Here is a 22,687-nt window from a genome sequence, read left to right as displayed (position 1 = left end):
GCTCTGCCCTCATCTGCATTCTGAAGGAACCCCATTGTGTAAAAGAATGAAAACTTTATTCTCAAAAATTCTTTTAGGTTTAAGTGGCAAGGCATTGACTTAGTAAAATTTAATTTATTTGGGGGAAAAAACTTGCTTTTAAATGCAACCCAGCATTTTTAAAAATTTTAAGCTACCTAGAGCAAAGGCAGTACTAACGTCAGATTGATGCAGAGACAGGAGAACACGAAGCCATGGAAGGCTCTGTTACGATTTTGGCCGGCTGCCCTGAGCAGGCTTGTGTGACTACCTTCCCACATGTAGGCTGTTTCTGTTTCATAACTATAATACCCAACCCTTCCAGAATCTGGAGCCTCGTGTAATTGAACAGATGGAAACGAGATACTTGGTGCTTTCTCTGAAAACAGCCAGTTAATCACCAAATCTTATAATGATTAACCTCAGTCTAGCTAAAAGCTTTAATCAAGGGGCTGTTGCAGCTTTGTTACATGAAGTCACACACTTCCCCTTTACGGAAGAGATATTGTGAAAATCTGTCCTGAGGGTGAGCTATAATCCTCCTCTACCAAGAAGAAAAAAAGAAAAACTGTGTCCACAGTTTAAGTTTCTAGTCAATAAAAGAACACAATAACATTTGATTCCTCCTTATTGTACTTGCAGATGTTTCAAGTATTTCTAAAGCTTTTCAAATTACTTTGAGTGAAAAAATTGTGACCCTGGGGTCGAAATGCCAGGTTTCTATGAAGTATGCTTAAGCCTCCTTCAGCTTATTATTTCTCTAGCAATAGAAAGGCTTGAAAAAAAATTTTAATGCACACTTTTGAAAAACCAGAAAAATATAGAAAGGGAAAGAAAGAAAAAGTTGCAGTCAAATTTTGAAAGTTAAATATATCCCACTGCTTATTTCTCTGGCCTCCTAGACATGCAGTTTGCATATCTAATTGAAACCATCGTATCTACACTAGAGCAACTTGGTGACATAAAAAGAAGAAAGAAAATTGTGTTAGGGTACAGGGTTTATGAGCCAGATGTAAAATGAACTTGGTGTCGTATGGAGTCTGCGATTTTTCTGCCTTGTTCTCATATTTTATATGCTTTCCCCTTTAGGACTTTGATCTTTTTTTTTTGTTTTGATGAGCTTTGTAAAGGTTTAAAAAACTTGGGGAAAACATTAATAGGTTTTTGCTGTTCCAAGAATTTTGCATAACTTAAATAAACTACTGCTCTGAGGCCTCAGACCTTAAAGGTTATCAGAATCATTTGTTTGAATGTTCTTGTTCTGTACTGGTACTAAAAGTATGTTTACTGTAACTTTTGCCAATTGGGTTGAGACAAAAAAAAAAACCTATTTAAATTTACAATCAATACAGAAAAATATACCTACATGTAAAGACCATACAAAACTCTTTTGAGGATATGATTTTCAATTCAAATTGTAGGATGAACAGCTTTTTTTTTTTTTTTAAAGATTTATTTTATTTATTCACACAGAACTGGGGTACAGGCCAGAGATGCGGAGGGTGAGAGGATTCACCAGAGACAGAGCAGGGAGCAGAACAGGCAGATCAACAAAGTACACTGCTGAGGGGAGCAGCGGGTGGGTCAGGAGAGGTCTGCCAAGCCATGTGGTCACCTCTGGGGCAGGCGGAGATCGAACTCAGCGAAGGTGGCTTAAGCTTCTTTGTGCTGTGCTTTAATCGGCTGCGCCACCAGGGAGGGCCCATGAACAGCTTTTTTTTTAATGATAATTATTTTACCTTTCCCAACTGGGACTTACTATGCTATTAAAATTATGGATTAACTTCATAATTTGTCAATATGTGTCAAGAACCTTAACTTGTAACCTAGATATTCTACTTGTGGGGACTGAGTTTTAGGAGAAAGTCCCAAATTTGAGTTGATGGAAGAGACTTTTTGCCTAAGTGAACAGCATATTTATGATTACTTTAAAATGACCAGGAAAAAAATACTATGTAGATTTAGTGAAATTTGACAGCATGGTCACAAAGAATTCATAGTAACAATTTGAAATTGATAAAGTGTTATATAAAAGGGAAGAGACAAAACCTTATTTAGAGTGGTGTTACACTTCAGTTAAAACAAAAGCTACACTAGGCAAGAGATTAATATCAGCATTCCAAGTTATTATTCATAGTTATCTTTGAGTAGTAGTTTTGTAGAATTAAATTTTTATACTTTCAAATGAGCATACATTATTCTGTAATGAAAAAAGGTGAAAACCAATAGTTAATATATATATATATGCCTTTACTACAATCGATAATCTAACTTCCTGATGTCATCTTTACAATGCCAAATATGTAATATTGTCATCTGTCAAATCTTTCTGTCCTGTCTCCTCTGACTTCTCTAACCTTGGCTTTAAGCTACGATCAGCCTAGCTTGGAAGGGGACTTGGAAACTTAAAGTGCCACCTCTATGACTTGGGCTTCTGCTGCATTGTCATTCTGTTTCTGCACTTCCCACCAAGCCCTGTTCATTCTAAAGTCCCATGCAAAAGCTACTTCCTGGGAAACCTTCCTTGAGCTATACTGTACAATCACTGCTCTCCCCTTCTCCCTCTATGGAACACTTATGATGTAGATGTTGGCTTCAACTACATGTGGTTTTCATCCATTTATTCCAGCCAATGATAACCTGGGTTCCCCACTGACGCTGGCACTGAGTCATGTAGCAAATGGGTGATGACTGTCTAGAAAAGTGGATGCATTTTATGACTGCTAATTTCCTTAACTTAAAAAAATCAGGAGTTTCCACAAATATAATATTACATGTGTGTCATTTCTTTTTAATTTGATGCACTACCTTAAAGTATTTGAGAGAACTTCTGAGACTTTTGGCAAATTCAACTTAGGCCTTCAAAAACCTGTGTTTGACTAGAAAACTCTCCACCCAAGAGTCAAATCATTGGGCTTCTTAAGTGTTAGATCGCAGAAGGTGGTGGTAATATATTTACAATGTAATATATGAACAAGTAAAACACATATTTTTTAGTACTTACTGTGGTTTGCTAGAAAAATATGTGTGTTGCCAGATGTAGCTAGGATTTAAATTAGATAGCTATAAAATATTTATCATATACTGAGTTTAATATTCTTTGTTTTTAATTTTTCTTGTGTTTACATACCTTTGAGGGCATTATAGTGTCTTAAGCAGCCAATACTTGACATTTACAACCGGTTTTTCGTAATCACTGAGTGAATATGTTTAAAATATCACCTTCTTTGCCTAATATCTTGTTCCTGAGTATTACCCCTGGGGGACTGGGTGTGGTAATATTTTTGCTGGATGCTTTAATGCATACAAACGTATGTGCATTTCTTTATTTCTTTGTGTCTCCCTGCTGGGCAATGTTGGAACCATAGGTGAGTGGGGCCTCTCAAACACTACCTTTCAAAACCTGATGGTCACCTTAACTGTTTTCCTTTGCTTGGGATATGAAGGGCTAGTAAATATTTTTTGTGAGATTAAGTTAATTTCTGGTGCTAAAACAGGCTTTTTCTTCTAACTTTTTATATAATACAGTGTATATATCCATAAAAAGTGTACCTGTCATTTATGTTAGTACATTTCCACAAACACATCCATGTAAAATGCACTCAGATCAACAAATACACCAGCACACCAGGGGGAAATTCATGTTTTTAGTTACTCATCTAACAAAGGGAATTTTGCTTTTATCTTTTATAAAAATAGACCAGCTTCTTTCATTCAGTATTATATTTGTAGGAGTTATTTACCCTGTATGCATTGTAAATTGTATTTTCTCATTTCATTAGGGGAATATTCCATAACTTTTTGTCCATTCTGCTATTAGTGTGTTACTGTACATAGCTCTGCTCTGAACATTCTAGTATCTGTCTGTTGGTGATGTAAGTACACAATTCTGTTGGATTTTTATCCAACAGTAGATTATGGAGCGTTAGGAATACCCATATATTTAGGATCTGTGTATGGATTTCTGGATCTCTGTTAATTCCTGAAAATGCAAGGATTATTTTGGATATATGTCAAATCACCTTGGAGGTTCCATCCCATGTGTGAAATTACTAAAAGTATCCACAGACATTCAGAAATAGTTATCAAAATAGTATAAGTACTAATCTTATGTCTATCAGGGAAGAAATAAGAGGAAGTCAAAATGATGGAGAGGGATGTTTTCCTGTCTCTAGGGCAATTTGCTCTTCAGAACTTATTTGATCTAAAGGAAATACAAAGCGGTACACACAAAGTTAATGTTTGTTACTTCCAGCCTGAAATACTTTACTACAGACTTGAATTGAAGAGAAATACTATTCTTAAGAAGAAAAGTAAAATATCCCAGAAATTAATTACCAACTTCTAAATAACAGTGTTTTTGAATCTTACCTTGAAAAGTACAATTGGAATTTTAGAAATGAAAAGAGGAAAAATTTGTTCCATTCTTCTTATACAACTGGCAGTTTAAAGCTTCTTAAAGATTTCTCCACATATTAGTCAAATAAATATTTAATGAATAATTGCTATGAACAAAGCACTACAGGGATTCCAAGATAACAAGCTGCAATTTTTTATTTTAAGTAGTACATGTTGTTCTTGGAGAAACAGATACGTAAATAACTGTAGCTCAAGCAGTGAGGTATTTGCTGAGCTGGAGATTCAGGAAATACAGAGACTTGCAAAAGTCAACTCTGGACAAAAGTGATCCCTGTAGGAAAGATTCTATAGATTCCTCAAAAATGAAAAGACAAACAAACAAACAAACAAAACGGGAACCTCTTCTGGTCACTAATATCCCAAAATTATTCTTTAAACTTGTTTCAGCCAGTGCACTGACCGTTTATCTTTATTATACAAGGGATAAGAAAAATCACATGGCAGAGGGCTGATGTTTTTTAAAGTGGTTTCTCTAGCTTCTCAAATTGTATCAGAGGGTGTGCCTAATTGGGCAAATTTCATTTTTTGAACATTTTGTAACCCACACCTAGCATTATGCTAGCACAGTTAGCATCATTTACCAGAATAATCTTCTTTGAATTTTAATTTATTAGCACAGTACAGAAAATATTTTCAAATTTCCATGAAGTTGATACCTATACATGTTTGTGTTCAGACTAGAATTATATCACAATTAATTATGTTATTACATGTATTATAGTATAGCGTGATAAATGTGCTCTTATGTTGCATAGTTTCAAGGATTAATACGATCCAAGGAATTATTACTTGAAGCTATTTCCACACCTTTGAGAGATGGGTGTTTTATCTTAATTTCAGGAGATGTAACAACCTGAGTTAGTGGCCATTTCTTCTGATCTTTTGGTGAAGAGGGAATGCAAACTGCGAAGCTTTCTCCCTTTCGAAATCCGGTCCCATAATTAAACGTCAGGCATTGAGATCCAAACTCTGTCAGTGTTTGCAGAAGCCATTTCTTTTAGTGATGGTGGCATGGAAGGAACTGGCTGTGGAATGAGCAGTGTATGTTTCTAGGATACACTTAATGAGTCCCACTGGTGCCCCCAGCAGAGACCATGAGGTTATTAACTCAGGGAGCCATTGGTGAGATCTGGGTGCTGCTCTTCACCGTATGATCCTTTTGGCTTGACTCCACGGCTCTGCCAGAGATTTTCTGATTTTTTTTTTATTATTCATCGTTAGTAATTTTTGTTCTGATTCAGCTTGCTGGAGTGAAGGTATGGATTGAGATACCCAACAAGTTCTGAAAATACTTATTCTACTGATAGTGTCACATTATAAACATTTTCCAGTATTAATTTCATAAATATTTAGTATGATCCTTTTTCTTCCTTATTTCTAAGATACATTAACTTAAAAAATAAAGGTCAGGCCAATGTATATACCATTTGAATAAGAGAGGACAAGGGGATATATAATTGTTTTTATATGTCAATTAATTTAGCATCTTTAGCACAAGAGATTTTCTTAGTTATTAACCATTCACCTGCCTTTGAAATCTACAGGGACCTGACCTCCTGGCTTCAGTAAATGTAGAGTTTCAACCAACACTTTTCTATACTCATTCCACTTTAAAGTATTAATTAAATGTTAATTCCCAGTGTCTACTAAGCTAACATTTAAATTGAAAATTATAAAAGAAAATGTCAGTGTTATAGGCCTTATATTAAGTATCAGCCCATAAACACTTCAAGAATGAGCCACACTGTAAATAAATCTTGCATACACTATTTCTCAAAAGTGTTCAAAACACTTTTCCCAAATTTGGAGCAGTCATTTTTAATTTGAAATTTGTTAACAGAATTTCTTATAGTGGAAGAAGGGATAAAAGATGAATCCAAGGTTTCAATTTGTAAAAAGAAGAAAGGGGTTTAATAATCCTTCACAGAGTAAACCACAGTTGTGAGAGTAAATATACCACCAGGAACAGTAGCCTCTTGCAATGTTATCGTCAGCTTCTGTTACTGAAATGAACATTTAACAGTATGTTCATATGGTGTTACCATTATTAAAAAATCTGGTTCTGGTAGTCAGTTCATAAAAAAATGAAGTGGTTTATATAAGAACTGCAAACACTTTGGGTAAAGAACCATTCCTACTAGTAAGAATGGATGCTTCTCCTACAAGTTAGCATTTTCTTTTCTTTTCTTTCTTTTTTTTTTTGTCTTTAAATATCTGACTTAGGAGCTTCTAATAGGTCTAGACCCACATTCTAGAAAGAAGACAATCAAAAGTTCCCATGTATTATCTTTCTGAAATTCTCTCCCACTACTAAAAGAATTCAGACTTTTTTTTTTTTTTAATATAGACTAAGGCTTGAGAGAATCCTTCTTAGAACATCACCTTGTAGCATTGCTCTGAGGTGTGTTAGAAACAAACTTGAGGCCCTCCCTGCTGGCACAATGGTTAAAATGCAGCACTGCAAGCCAGTGGTGGCTGCTGAGTGCTAGTTCAATCCCCGGCCCCAGAGGTGACCCACATGGCCAGCAGACCTCTCCTGATCTGCTCACTGCTCCCCTCAGCAGTGACTTTGTCAATCGGCCTGTTCTCCTCCCCACTTTGTCTCTGGTGAAGCCTCTCACCACCCCTGCACCTCTGGCCTGTACTCCAGTTCTATATGCATAAATAAATCTTTAAAAATATATATAATCAATCTAAAAAAAGAAAAGAAAAGAAACAAACTTGAACCTACTGGAGAAATGCTCTTCCCAGACAGTTAGTAGAGCATCTGAGCAGAAATATTTCCATGTAATTTCTTCTTTGTTCAAGTTTCACAGACTTGCTAAGCAACCCTTAGCACATTTAGATCCCATCCAATCTATAAACTAATGAAACAGTGAGACTATAGCCTGAGACTAAACCATAGACTTCAATTCCCTTAATTTATTTATAAGCTACTTTTTAAAAATGTGAACCTGTATGTTTATTTGGTTGGATTACTCATGCTCACCTCAGTGAAATATATACCTGAAATAGTCCCTCTCCTTAGTCACCACCCTTAACTGGGGTGAGGAGAGTAACTTGTTTCCCACAGATACTTAGCAACTGTAAAAACACCTCAGTCTGTGTATCAGGTTTTTGTTACTTTTGGACCCCCAAAAAACATGATTTCTATTATTAAATATTACTGGTGTCCATTCTTTTTTATTAAGACTTTAAATTTTTACAGCAGTTTAAATATCACTGCAAACTGAGCAAAGGGTATGGAGATTTCTCTATGTCTCCTGCCCTACACATGTATAGCTTCCCTCATTATTAACACCCCACATCAGATTGGTTCGTGCATTTGTTGAAATTATTGAGCCTACACTGATAACTCATATCACAAAGTTCATAGTTTACATAATGACTCATGCTTCTCCATGCTATGGATTTGGACAAATATATAATGACCTGTGTCATCATTTTGCTATTCCACTGCTCTAGAAATTCTTACCATCCTTCTTCCCACCTCCAAGACCCCTGCAAACTACTGATCTTTTCATGTCTCCATCATTTTGCCTTTTTCAGAATGTTATTTTTCAGTTGCAACTGGACAGTATACCGCCTTTTCAAGTGGCTTCTTTCAGTTAGTAATACACATGCCAGTTTCCTCCGGGACTTTTTGTGACTTATTAGCTCATTTCTTTTTCATGCTGATTATCATTCCATTGTCTGGATGTACTACAATTGGTTTATCCTTAAACTTGTTGAAAGATATGCAGGTTTTTCTGTGGACATAAGTTTTCAGCTCCTTTGGTTAAATACCAAGAAACATGATGGTTAGAGCATATGATAAGAGTACATTTACTTTTGTAAGAAACCACCCCACTGTCTTCCAAAGTGGCTGCACCATTTTGCATTCCTATCAGCAATGAACCAGAGTTCTCATTACTCCACATCCTCACCAGTATTTGATGCTTGAGTGTTCCAGATTTGGGTCCTTCTAACAGATGTAAGTTTGTAGTAATTTTTGAAGTAGGTAGTGATATTTGCATTTCCTTGATGTACAGCATATGTTTATTTGCCATCTGGATATCTTCTCTGGTGAGGTCTCTATTAATGTTTTCGACCCATTTTTTTTTATTATAATGTAAGTTTATTTTTACATCATTTGTAATCTCAGTTGTAATCCCCATGGGCTTCCCATCACCAAATCACCCATGTGCCATCACCAAAGTCCCATGCACCTCCCCCCTCCCCCATTCCCCACTCACCCCCATAAAATGTCTCTGGTATATAGTTGTTCATTATAATTTTTTCCCCCCATGGTCCTTTATACTCTTGCTATGAGTAAAACCATCCAGTATTTTTCTTTTTCTTTTTGGGTTTTTGGCCCATTTTTAAACAGTTTATCTTCCAATTGGTAAGTGTTAAGAGTTCTTTTTATATTTTAGATAATATTTTTTAAATCTGGTATGTATTTGACAAATATATTTTCCCAGGGACTCCCAGGTGGCACAGGGTTTAAAGTGGAACATTATGAAGCTCTCCTCAGCCACTGCACCATGAGTTCAATCACTAGCCAGGATGGTGACCCACATATGGTACAGCAGACCTTTCCTGTCTCACCTGCTGCTCTCCTCAGTAGTGTATTTCAGTTGATCCACCTGTTCTGTTCCCCATGTTGTCTCTGACATGTATTTCTTTATCCTTTGCACGTAATCTTTCACAGAGCACAAAATGCATTAATTTAATGAATTTAAAACTCATCATTTTTTTTTTTTTCACAGCGTGTGCCTTTAGTGTTGTATTAAAAATCAAGCACCATACCCAAGGTCACCTAGATCTTCTCCTATGTTATCATTTTTGAGAAAATAGTTTATAGTTTTGTATTTGACATATAGGTATGCTATCCCATTTAATTTTTACAAAGGACATAAGGTCAGTTTCTAGACTCGCTTTGTTTGCATGTTGTTGTCAGTTTCTAGACTCGCTTTGTTTGCATGTTGTTCTAGCACCATTTGTTGAAGAGACTATCTTTGCTCATTATGTTTCCTTTGCTCTTTTGTGAAAAATCCTTTAGTGGGTCTGTTTCTGGGACCTCTAGACTTTTCCTTCTGCCCAGTCTTCGTGTGGTTCAACATTGTCTTAATTATGTTGCTTAATGGTAAGTTGTGAAGTGGAATAGCCTCAGACATATTTTTCATTATTCATTTCTGTCAGAATGTATTTGATTTGCAGAATTTCCTTTGGATTATTTCACAGAATGTCTCTCTCCCTACTCAGATTACCCAATATATTCTTGCACAGTAATACTTCTTAAGTTAGTATTATGGATGGAATAGTGATCCAGTTGACATATTAATCATCATTGATTTATATTTCCTTTTTGACAATTCAGAAATCTGTGTCATATCTTAGTCTCTTCAGACTCTGTTATTTCTTGTCTTTTATTTTCGGCGAAAGCCAGACATGATGTATTTATTGGGTAACAGGAACTGAGACAGTTAGGTCTATTATAATAATTGGGCCAGGGGTTGGGCTGGTGTTTAATGTTCGCTTTAGCTATAAATGTTACAGGCTTCGGCTTCCTCTAATGTTCTTGTTTTTGTGTCTGTTATCATGTTTAGTCTTCCCTAAAACTCCTCCTTAGGTAAAATTTGCATTTTGTAACTCTTTCTGCTCTAATTCACTATTTTTTATACTGATATGATGGGGTAGGAGGGGCCTGTGGAAGCAGTAATGTATCTTACAATCTTATGATTAAATCTCACTTATGTAGTGGGCCTGTGTCCCTGCATGGTGACTTTCACAACTGTTTCTTAGCTTCTTTTTCTCCTTAAGTGAGTTGGGAAGACTAGAGAAGGCTAGAGTCCTAGTAATGCATTTCCTTTGGTTGTATAAGACTCTTAATAGTCTTTTCCCTGGAGAATAGACCTTTGTTACAGAAAATGCTGTAGTTGTATTCCAGAATGAGAAATCAACCCTATTTTCCTGGTAGAGAAAAAGGAAGGAAGTAAGGAAGTCTTTTTTTTTTTTTTGGTTCTTCATCATGAGATTCTGGGAGTGAGTTAAAACCCACAAAAGTGTGGAGGCCCAGCTAAGATCTCTCTTCACTTTCCCTCCCTCCTAAGTTTTTCACTCTCAAGCTACTGTATATTCACTCTCTAGTAATTCAACAAAATTCACCATTGTTAAGAGATAAACTGGGGTATAATTAAAATTTTGAGTAGTTTAATTGAGTAAAATTGATTAGATTCTGTGACACCAAAAAGGATGTGTCCAGTGATGAAGTTCAGGGAGATACTTTTATAGAGAAGAGGCAGAAGGAAAGGAGGGAGGGAGAGAGGAAGGGAGTTATCAACTAGCTTGAAACCTATTGCCTGATTGTGATTGATTGTCCTTAGATTTCAAATTCATAACCTTGAGACATTTGTAGGTTTAGATGTGGTTTGTTTAATATTTAATACTGCTTAAGTGTTCCTACAATTTGTGGCTTCTATTCTAGGTTAGGCAAGCCCATGACTGGGTTCCCCTATATCTCTCCAGTTTCAGGGTGACAATTTGCTCTGCAACCTCAATTCTCTGACAGAAGAGAAGCCATGTTTTCAACTTGTCCAGCCTTTTCTTATTGTAAGAGTGAAAACTTCTAATCTTTTACATGTCAAAGCTGAAACTGGAATTATTATGCCAATTTGAGCTATGGAGAAACTTGAAAAAGAGGTCCCTAGATGGATACAAAACAGGTTCCATAGATGATTCTCCCACTATTTAACAAATGGATACACTTAGCTATTTGAGTGGGAAAATCTGTGTCTGCATCTGACTTAGACTCACTTTAATTTCCTCTGGGCAATCAAAGAGTGATGACACTGATAATTATGACAAGAATAAGACATACATCTAAGAGCTAGTTATAAAATGCCAAATGAAAAGCAGTGAAACATTTGAAGAGCGCATCTTTTTGTTTGTTTCTACAGAAACAAATGGCTATATTTTAACAAAATGCTAGTAAGTTAGTTAATTTTGTTGAAAACTTGCCTTTTTGGTTCCTTGGAAGCCCAAAAAGAAAGTATTGCCAAAGCAGGAGAAACATTAGGCTTCAACCAGAATTTTTCCTGTCCTTTGATTTGCAGCTTCTAAAGGGGTAAAATAGACACAAGGTTGTCTTTTCACAAGATGATCCTAGTACCAACTCCAGGACCAAGAAGCTGTTTCATCTGCTGGCTGTCTCCTCAGAATCTTCCCTGGCTCAGAGATTTTCATTTGGGGAGCAACACAGTGAATGAAAGCTTTGAGAAGGGGACATTTCCTTTACTTAAATAAAATCTCCAAGTAATACACACAGGGTGAAAGTAGGAGAAGTCTTATCTGTGGGGGATAAAAAATTGTCTTTGAAAGTGTTCAGTTAAGCAAGATCCTGTGATCTAAAATGTTTGCACACAGCAGCCACATGTAGTGAAACAGGCCTTTGTGACAGGAAGGTCAGGCCCCTGGGAAAGTCCCTGGCCAATGCCTGTTCAGGAAAGCCTCTGTTGTGAGAGTGACTTTTTTGCTTTTGTGTCTGCATATTTTCCCTCATTTTCAAGGAAAGTGCCTTTTAAGAACTTCACTTAAGTGGCCCTTTAGAAAAATGCAGAAAGTAATTTCATTTTCTGCATATTAATGATGCGACTAAACAGGAGATGGAAAGAAGCAGCTTGGTGATGTGAGTGAGAATCTAAATAAGAAAAGGAGCCCTCCAGGCAAGACAGCATTTCCCATCAGACTCTTCACACGTGTTGGCTCCCACCTGTTATCTCCTGATTTTATCACTTCTCTCATTTACATCATGGAATCTAAGGCTAGACGCATGTGGGGACTAAGTTCACCCAGCTAATACCTTGAGGGCTGGGCGTGGAATCCAAGTCTATCTCAATCCAGTGTCTATACCACGACCTACCCAGTGACACATGCTGCCTGTGCTTTTCTTCTGGAGATGCTTTAGCTCACTTTGGTGCAGCTTGCAGTCTGATTGATTAAAGTTGGTAGAGAAAAGTTTCCAGTTTCCAGCAATAAATATTCACAGTGACCTCCCCAGATGACAGTATCTCCATCATACTTGCTCCAAATGAAGTTTTTGAAAAACAACACTGTGACAATAAAACATTTGGCTTCAAGGAACTGCCCAACCAGGGCTAAGACAAATCTACCAGAGACATTAGGTAGCAGTCAGAAACTGAGCAGGAAAATGGAAGTCACTCCCAGTAGTTCCCACTGAGGGAATGAATGCTGGGAATTGACTTTATAGGTGGGGAAAGGGTTGAAAAGTTCAATAGGTGACTGGGAGGGGGAACCCAAACATTATCTGAGCAGGAAATCCTCAGGTAGAAGGACAGAGGGCAAGGGAGGCCTTGCCAGAGCCTGAGCCTAGTAGCCTTTGGAAGCTGGTACCCTGGGGTGCCCCCAGGTCCTAGAAGCATTTTCCTGGATGGAGATGCTGCTTGCCTCCCACGCCAGCCAGAGACCAGAGAAATAAGGGGAAATTTTCCTCTTCTAAAGGATTAAACAGTAGTAGAAAAGGAGAAGTATGGTAATATTAGTGAGATGATCAAGCAAGAAAATCAGCTGTATGAGCAAAACCACGGCCAGAGAAGCCTGGGAAACACTCTGCAGCACAGGGGATGAGCAAAGAATTGCCTGAGAACAAACAGTCCAGGACTGGCACAACTGGGTGGGCGAGTGGCCATAGAAAGGGGGCAGGGCTGCCACATGTACCACGAGGGTCCTTGCACCCTATTCCTAGACATTTTCTGTTGGGCTCGAGGCATGGAAAGGGGACCCCCCAGGTGAGCATGAGGTGAGCCTTCACTCGTGCTTGCCTGTGTGTTTCTGGGCTGCCCGTGATTTCACCTGTAGCCAGAAAATACCTATCACAGATGAGCCCTAGAAGGAATAACGCCCCTCTTATTAAATTCCATACATTTCAACACATCAATCATGTGTTGATAAAAATTCTCCCTTCCTACCTGGGCATGAAAGAATCCAAACTGGGCTGTGAAAATGTGCTCCTAAAAAGCTAAGCAGCGAGAACAGATAAAGGCAGGGGTATTCAGCTTTCTCTCTGCTTTTCTTGGCTTTCTCTCCTGAAGACTTCCCTCAGGATTGACCATAATTGGTTTTTGTTTGTTTCTGGAGAAGGGATGCATTCTACTGCTTTTTTATTATGTTTATATTACTACTCAAAAGGAAAAACAGTAAGGGGAAATATTCTTTTTGGCACCAGAGCCAATGCAGAAATACTAATCAGGAGATGAAAAATATGAATTTAGTCTTCATTACAAGAGGCACAATAACTCCCCAGTAGATTATAATGAGGTATGAGGCTCTGTAATAGGCCTCGTGAAAAACCATTTTCAGGCCCTTTTGAAAGGGAGTAATTTTTTTTTCATGGGAGTATTTGCTCTCAGAGCCTTTTGCAAGGCACAACATTTTTAAGCCAAGAGGTAAGAATAACAAGCTAGATTGGAACACAAAGCTCATGGCAGAACTCTGGCAACCCAGTGCAACAAAAAGTCAGATAATTCCGCATCCAATTTAATTCAAGAATTTAACACAGGCATATTGTGTGCAGAAAAGTGCAGGACAAAAGTAAAAGCTGCTGATAACGTGCCTGATCTCACTGAGCTCTTGGGAAAGCAAAATTTCCATGGGTTAAACAAATAATAAGAGGATATGTCAATAAATAAATGCAACAACAGACTGGAATTCAAATTTCCCTTTTCTCACTTCAAGTAAGGAAGACTCTAGGAGGTGGAGGAAGAAATAGTCAGTATTTTAGTAAAAATGATAAGCTTTGAAGCATGTGCTTTTTGATCCCTAGCTCAGCCAGCCTCTCTAGACTATTGCAAAATAAGATTCCCCCCCACCACCACACACACACACACACACACACACACACACACACACAGGAAAGAAAAAAGATTCCTTCAGAAGCTAACCCCATGGTCATTTACCCTAGACCACACATACCTGCAATTCTTTCTGCAACTTAGATCTATAACCAAGCGTATAACTGGACATATAAATCTGTTTGTTCAGTGTCCAGAGGCAGGATGTTTGAGTACTTGAAACTCACAAAATTTTGAAATTTTCCCAGGTGATCCAGCATTGTAGAATTCTCCTTTGTCTTCTTTAAGGAGGTGATGCAAGCACAGGGGTTTGCAAGTGCCAGTCCCCTTCCACTGGCAGGTCTCCCTGAGGGAGCAGGGGCTGTTTCAGGGCAAAGCTGATGGCTGTGTAAAACTATTGAACTGGGCCACATTGGTATTTCTTGGTCTATGCTGGTTAAAACAGTATGTGCTAGAATATCTGGGCTTGAAGTGATCTCAAGAGGGCAAAAAAACCTACTAGACGATAGTGAGGTGATGAGTCTAGTGAGTTTGTAGTCATTCTCAGTGAGTCTGTACCTCATCTATGACTTTCTAACGCTTAATATTCTCTTCCTTTCTTCATAGTGCTCTTCTTATTTTAAAGCAGTAACCCACCTGAGATTTATTGTTGATAAAAAGGGAGATGGATGCTTATGCATGTACATTTCTATCTAGACACATGAAATATTTTAAATTAATCAACCGTTATGTCCCCCATGGGTTATATTTTTTAATTAGCACCAGAGGGAAAGTCTACCAATTTATTTTCCCTGTAATGGCTTCGATTTGAAAAGGGTGGAGTTTCAGTATAAAGTGTAATAATTTCTGTTTTAATTTCTGTGACTGTTCTAACAAATTACCAGAAGCCTAGTGGCTTAAAACAACACAAATTAGTAACCTGCCAGTGCTATCGTTTAGAAGTCTGCTGTGGGCCTCAATGAGCTGAAATCAAGGTGTTGATAAGGTTGTGTCTCCTCAGGCTCCGGGGGAAGTCTCATCAATTGCTTTACCTTTTTCTTCTTGTAGAGATTGTGTCCTTGTCCTTGACTCATGCGCTTCCATTTTCAAAGCAGGCTGTATCCTACTCACACTGCTTTCTCTCTGGTTGTAACTCATCTGCCTCTCTCTTCCATCATTTCATCTTGGGACCATCTGAACACATTAAGATAATCTCCCTGTCATGACTCTTAATTGCACGGTCACCGTCCCTTTCCTAAGTACTCTAACCTAGTCATAGGTTTTGGGATAAGAACATGGATGTCTTGCAGAGGAGGAGGATTACTTTACCTACAGTAAACCTGCCATCTTTCTGTACCTTCTGGAAGTGACTTAATCAAATAAGTCAAAGCTTGGATGCTTTGTGTTTGTGGTATAGTATTCATGGTTGTGCCAACAGGTTGAATATATTATTCCCCTCCACTTGGAGTTGACTTTCAGAAAGATGGTGATTTGGATGGGACTAGGGAACTCAACTGCGTAGCTGTGTAGCAAGCCATTTTCCCTGGGAATCCAAATCCCAGGACCTTCATCTGAAGGATGTGGATAGCAACAGGGGCTAGATCCTAGAACTGTTCTGATGGACATAGAATCCTGAAGAGTATACATGAACCAAAGGAAGGAAGACAGTGCGTGATCTGCCCCAGTGGGCCTGAGGCACTTTAGTGGGTTATACCACCATTTATGAATTAAAACCTTTTTCTTAAAATACAAATTGCAGGAAGAGACTCAACCAAGTGAGAGGGGATAAAACAGCTCATTTCCATTCTAAATCAATACCTTATCCCTATCCCATAAGATAAATCATTTTAATCTCTGTTCATGTTTACCTTGTTTTTCTTTTCCTCTTCTCTGATGTTTGTTATGCTTTGAGTAGATATTGATGCCCTTCTCATTAAGCCTACAAACATCTAATCATTCCTGTCTGTTTGGTTTTCTCATTTTTGATAATTTATATTTAAGTCTTGGCAAATTGAATGGCCTAATTTTGCCCTTTGAATGCCTATGCATTCAAGTTCCTTAGGCAGACATTATCTCTTGCTTTTTAAATTCTATTTTGAGTTTTATGAAAATGGATGGTCCTTATTATCCCCCAACCCATAATTTTCTTTAGTGAACTTTTTGTTTAATTTTCTTTTGCTTTAACATTTTATTTTTCAGACACCTCTCATTGAACCTCACGTTCCTCTTCGTCCTGCTAACACCATTACCAAGGTAATGGGCTGTAGGTGGGTTGATGAGCCTTCAGAGCTGGATTCCTGAGTAACCACTGGAGGTGTCCATGTCTCAGAGCATCAGCTCAGGAAAACTCGGATACATTTCCTAAAGACAGTAAACATTCAGTGTTTCTGGATTCTCAACACAAAACAGTGACACATCACATAAGTGAACAATGTGAATGTATGAGTGAGTTGTATTTTTCAAGCCAGAGTCATATTGGAAAATGATTTAAGGATTAAGGGCAAGCTTAAGGAAACAGCTCTTTGTTCCCTTCTATAATGTCTCCTTATTTCTCTTCCCCTCCTTCTACCCGATTAAAATTCAGGTCCCTTCAGAGAAGATCCTCAGGGCTGGAAAAATCTTACGAAATGCTATTCTTTCTAGAGCACCTCATATGATAAGAGATAGAAAGTATCACCTAAAGACATACAGGTATGTACAATAACTCTAAAGGCTCTGCCCTCCTCAAAGTCATGTTTAGTGAAATTGGAACAGCTTCCATTTATATCTATGAGGCAATACTATTTATATTTCTCCAGGTTCTGGAAAGTCTAAGCTTATCTTGAATCCTTGATTAACTTTAGTTATCCTTACTGTTTCGAGCAATTACTCCTAAACTAATTTACTTGGACATTGGTTTAATTGTGATGAATAACTGAGAAGAAAATTCTTCTATTTCTGTTAGTGTCTTTGAGGAAAACTGGTAGATTTAGGTCAGGTTTAATGAACTTTTACTGAGCATTTATTTATTCTTGAAGCCTTGAACCAAGCTGCTTTCCATGTCTCCTTATTTCATCTTCACACACCTACTGGGTAGATGTATGGCCATTTTCCCCCTAGATGACACAACTAAACCTCAGGGAGATTAAATAATTTTCCTTGTCCAAGTCACAAAACTAGTGCATGGTAGAGCAAGAATGTAAACCAAGGTCAGTCAGTTTCCAGATCCAGTGATGTTTTCATTCATTCATTCACAAATGTTTTAAGCACCTGGGCACCAGGCAGTATGTGAGCCAGGCCCTGATATTACAGCAGTGAATGTCCTTTGTGGAGTTTCTAGTGTAGAATGTCATTCTAGTGTGCACTAGAGTAAGGTGCACCGCTGTGTTAACTCTATAATCATACCAAGAAAGGACTCAATATAGCTATCCATAAAGTTAAGAAGTGATAGAGAGAGACTGGGATTGCATGATTTCATTGAACCTAGATGACTAGTCCATGGTGGATTAGCTAAGGATTCATATCTAACCTTTAACATTCCGCTTTCTCAATTCATTAAGTATTTAAGAATTAGAATGGCCTATATATAACATACAGGCCTTCACTCTCAACTCCCTGCATTCATAGTTCAGAAGCACAGCCCTCTTTCAGCAAGCAGGCAAACTCTCTTTTTGATTTCACCTAGACATGACCTCAGAACCCATCAGACTTAGCAGAGTGAAAACCCATTTGATTCACAAGACATATTTGATTCATAAGACACAGTGAAAAGCTCTAATACAAATTTTAAAGTCATCGTATAAGACATTTTTCTTTCAGTGGCTATCAACTGTGATAGAACCTGAAAAATTATACCTGCCTCCAAGTATATGTACATCACGGTCATCTCGTCCCTAATGACAGAGTTGTAAAAATATTGCAAATGCTCCCTCTTCAGGTCAGTCTTTCTGCATTTTCTGCAAACTAGCACTCTTTCTGCTTGCATTTGTCATGAATAGGATATAGCACCAAAACTGACAGTTTATCAGTTGATTTAGATGATCTCTCTTTGATAGACTTTTGACAATGAGATGGGGTTTGAGAAGCACTTTGGACTTATCACTGACACAATACCTGCTAGGACACACTCCACCTCTTAAAACAGATTGTTCATCTCATCTAGCCCTGTTAATGTTGATATTTACTAGTTAATATTTTGGGTGATTACATGGGGAAGTATTCTCCTCCAGCTCTGATTCTTCATTCTTTTTGGAGGTTATAGTCCCTGCTGTCATTTAAAAAAAAAAAAAAAAAAAAAAAAAACTGTCTCATGTCCCCAGAGAGAGTTCAAACTATAACTCATTAAGTGGACTTCAAATCCAGTATGGCTAAAGAATATTTTTCTTCCAAAAAATTTATTATCTTTTCCCTTAACTTAAGATGTGATAATGCTTTCCCAAGTGTTGACTTGCACTAGGAAAATTCCATTAAAATATGTCATCTTTGGTGTCAAGTAATGGAAACTAGAAGTCAGAAATCATAGTCTCTTTCTTGTTCCATAGTAAGATTTTAAACCCCTGTATTATAGGTGTTATGTCTGTTCCACCCCATGACACAAATTAATGATCTGTTGGTAATAACCCGTTGACTCAACTGGAAGCCAAAGGCGTGATTTCTTTTCCGGCAGGACAACTTGTGTTCCTTGTCCAAGATCTTGTATCTTCCGTCTTCCCTCCCTCTATCTCCTCATCCCATTCTGTCATTCCACAGCACTATTAGAGAGTTGACATGCCCCCGGAAGTAGTGTCACCTCCAATGATCACTATACTGGAGGTGTGTGTTGATTCTAAAGGGGTCATCAGTGGAGGGAGAACCTGTGATTCCACCAGCTGCCAGCAGTGTCTTTGCTGTATGTTCTAACTGCAGATGCTTATACCCTAGATGAACCCGAGGGTCATCTTGATATGATATATTGAACAATCTGACTCAAGTGGTGGAGTGTGGCCTAGGAGGAACTATGTCAGTGATACTACCAAAGTGCTTCTCAAATCCCATCTCATTGTCAGATATGCTATTTTTGGTAAAGGAAATCCTTGAATGGAAGGACTTACGAAATTGATTAAAAAGTATTACTGATTATACTTTTGTGAAACTACTCCCATTAACAAACTCTCACATTCCAAAAGGACTATTTTGACAGGTCCTGTGTTTGCATGTTTCAGAAATAGGTGTCTCTTTGCTCCCTGAAGCTCTAGTGTGAAGATGTAGGAGTCGTGGAAATCTAATGACATTCCCAGTACATCCTCCTGTGAGACATTCCAGGGTCAGACCCAAGTCAGAACTTACCAGGAGCTCCCCCATGAGGTCCTGGAATATTAGAACTGGATCTTTTCCTCCTGCTTTCTTTTAAAGATGAGAAAACTGAGGACCCGGAGTTGAAATGATATGATCTAAGTCCTATAGTTAATAAGTGTCAGACCTGGTGCGCTTTCATATCTCTCCTGCATAAACCTGTTAGTGACAAAGCACCAGGAATCACCTCCACTTTAGACTAGTGAGGAGGTCCCCGGGCTCACTCTCGGCTCAGTCCCCACCCAAGAGATGGTGGCATCCTTCCCACCTTCCTTACCAGGAACATCTGTATTTTGGCACCCACATTGCTTAATGCAAACATTTTCTAACTACAGCCTCTCGCACACATGGTGTGTTATGAGATGCAGTGTCCCAGTGTGAATCATGGTCATATTTTTCAGAGTCGTCAGCAGGCCTTGTCTGGCTGGGATGACACTATCTGACTGCCCATAGGAGCATTTCTCTAAAATATTGAATTAAGCATGGCCTATTTTTTCCCCCTCTCATCTGTGAAATCTTGCAGTTGGATCTTGAATGTTTTTATAAATGAAATATATAAAATGTATAAAATGCAAATAAATTTGAGGTTCCAGTGGAAAAAACAAAACCATGGAGGGAGGCTTCGGATGACTCAGATTCAGCTGCAGGCAGCCAGCGGCTCTGTGACTCTGCTGTCTTTCCTCACCCTGGAAATTCATCCTCAGGACTTCTAGATTCCCTTCCACGTTGACCCATCATGCTGCAACACCTATCCTCCTCTCACTCCTTGCAGGGTTCAGTATTGCCTGACATGAGTGTGGAGTTACATGTCTCCTCACTATCGCCTGTAGTTAGCCCACCCTGACCACCTTGCCGCACAAGGCAAGTGGAGGGTGAATGTGTGACTGCACAGAGAGCCGAGAGCACTTGGAGCTCTTCACGTGACAGGCGCGTAGAAGAGCTAATGCTCATTACATAGAACTTTTTTTCAATGGTATTTGCATCTCTAATTGCTTGTTTCTCCCAACACCCCTCTGAGGAAGATCAGTAGTATTACTTGAAAATATAAAGTGCTATATAATTTTGCACTTACACAGCGCCTTTCACAGAGCACCTCTGAGCGTCTCACAAACATTAACTCATTCCTCCCAAGGCTCAGGTGAAGGAAGTCAGAGCTTTGCTTTGCCTTCACTTCACACTGAGAGTTTCCAGAGTAGCTCAAGTTGAGATGTTCTCAGACCCTGTGACCAGCTTGTCAGATAATCCTCCCCCTCTAGCATCCCTCCTTCTCCCCTGGTGCTGCTCCTGTGATGGTCCTCCGTTTAGCCAACCTTAGGAAGCTATCTTGTGAGTTGAGTGATTCTGTTGGTTTGCAGAAGAGCTGGAGAAGCCAGAGCTATACCGTGCGATACTTTGTTTGCTGTGAGACCTCTTTGAGGCAAGAGTGCTAAGCTCTCTAGAAGGATCTCCTTCAAAAGCAAGCTCCCATCCTTCTTCTGCAACAAGGTGATTCCCACCTTTCGTATCCCATCTCCTCCTAGGCAATGCTGTGTGGGAACAGAGCTGGTGGACTGGATGATGCAGCAGACTCCATGCGTTCACTCCCGCACACAGTCTGTTGGCATGTGGCAAGTCCTGGTAGAAGACGGAGTTCTCAACCATGGTAAGTTGAGCCCCATGATAAGGGTTTCCGTGGGAAGCCCTCAAGAAGTGTGAAGCGCATTTCCCTGGGCATGTTGTTGCTGAGCTCTCAAGTGGGCAAGAAGAATTACAAGCCCTTTAGGGACCCACAGACCTAGTGTCTTCATTTAGCAACAGAAACACTGCAAGTGAATGCTATTGATTGCTGTGTTCCACCATTGTACCTTCTGAGCTTGGGAAAATGTATGAAGGGAAGATGAGATTGCAGCCTGAGTGCATCAGTTCCAATTATGTTTATTAGTTTGCATTCACAGCTCATTGATAGTGTGATTATACTCAGCATTGCATAGCAGCCGTGATGCAGGGACAGAATGAAGAGCAATGAAATGTGTGGCTGGGTTGATGACATGAAAAAGCGATGAATTCAGAAGCAGCCTTTTAACTATGGTGTTGTCTGGGAGAGACAATTTGTGTACCCACAGGATGACCATGTTTAAAACCAGGAATGTGCTCTGCAATTGCAGCCCACCATTTCGCAGGGGCTATATAACTGAGCAGAGAAGTCATTCAGGACAGGAGTGCAACTGTGGTTGAACTGCTCGTACCATTTGCTTAAGACCGTTTTCCAAACTGGCAAACTAGTTAAGTGATTATTTAATTGAGCAACACCTGAAACTCCAGCGACAGTTTTACCAGTATTTCCAGACTTCAGAGTCCATAAAAGGGGCCTGTTGTTAATGCGCAGATTCTGACTGAGCAGCTCTGGGACGGGCCCTGACAGTCTACATGTCCCCTTAGCTCCCAGACATTGCTGGTACTACGGTGCCAACGTCACATTTGAAGCAAGGACACACCACTTCTCTTTGCCTCCTGATAGTGTTATTGCTCCAGCCTGAAGAGGGCTTAAAAGCCTAAAGACACACAGGTGAGAGATTCTGAACAGAAGTCAGTGATCTTGTCCTACCAAGATCCTGTGCTTAACAGGAAAAAAACTTTGTAAAATCAGCATCAGAAGGAAATCATTACAAGACCTAAGAGCCTGTGATCTAGAAGCTTGGTCTGATCAGCATTGTTCAAACAATTTCTTTTAAAGATTTATTTATTTATGCTTACAGAACTGGCGTATAGGCCAGAGGTGTGGTGGGTGAGAGGATTCACCAGAGACAGAGTGGGGAGCAGAACAGGCAGATGGACTGAAATACACGGCTGAGGGGAGCAGCGGGTCAGGAGAGGTCTGCCACACCATGTGGGTCACCTCCCTAGCCAGGAATCTAACTCAGAGAGCTTCATAATGTAGTACTCTAGCACGTTGCGCCATCAGGGAGAGCCCCTGTTCAAACAATTTTTTTAAGTGCACTTTTATAAGTGCTACACATTGAAAATAAACCATGAATTCTGATTCTGACAAACTTGGCTTTTTTTCTGAGCCTGTACTTCAAAGCCAGTATAAAGCATGATCTGGGAGTTGGTTATTTTCCTTTTTGCGACAT

The 22,687-nt window shown here is 38.9% G+C and overlaps 1 protein-coding gene across 6 annotated transcripts in view; it reads left to right on the top strand.

The window, feature by feature from the left end:
* Nucleotides 1-22,687, top strand: part of RAPGEF4 (Rap guanine nucleotide exchange factor (GEF) 4) — a 228,259-nt gene that overhangs the window by 127,598 nt on the left and 77,974 nt on the right. For 4 of the 6 annotated variants that reach the window (XM_004674534.2, XM_012726839.1, XM_012726835.1 and 1 more), the window contains 2 exons: nt 16,852-16,958; nt 21,098-21,219. In XM_004674534.2, the coding sequence (XP_004674591.1) occupies nt 16,852-16,958; nt 21,098-21,219 (229 nt within the window). Of the gene's footprint in view, nt 1-16,466; nt 16,521-16,851; nt 16,959-21,097; nt 21,220-22,687 lie in introns of all 6 variants that reach the window. The other 2 variants (XM_004674531.2, XM_004674532.2) reach the window with 1 other exon arrangement.

This window comes from Condylura cristata, unplaced genomic scaffold, assembly GCF_000260355.1.
Source record: "Condylura cristata isolate star-nosed mole 26May11 unplaced genomic scaffold, ConCri1.0 scaffold00002, whole genome shotgun sequence".
NCBI classification, from domain to species: domain Eukaryota; kingdom Metazoa; phylum Chordata; class Mammalia; order Eulipotyphla; family Talpidae; genus Condylura; species Condylura cristata.
The sequence above is the reverse complement of the archived record's forward strand: the minus strand, read 5'-3'. Positions and strand labels throughout refer to the sequence as shown.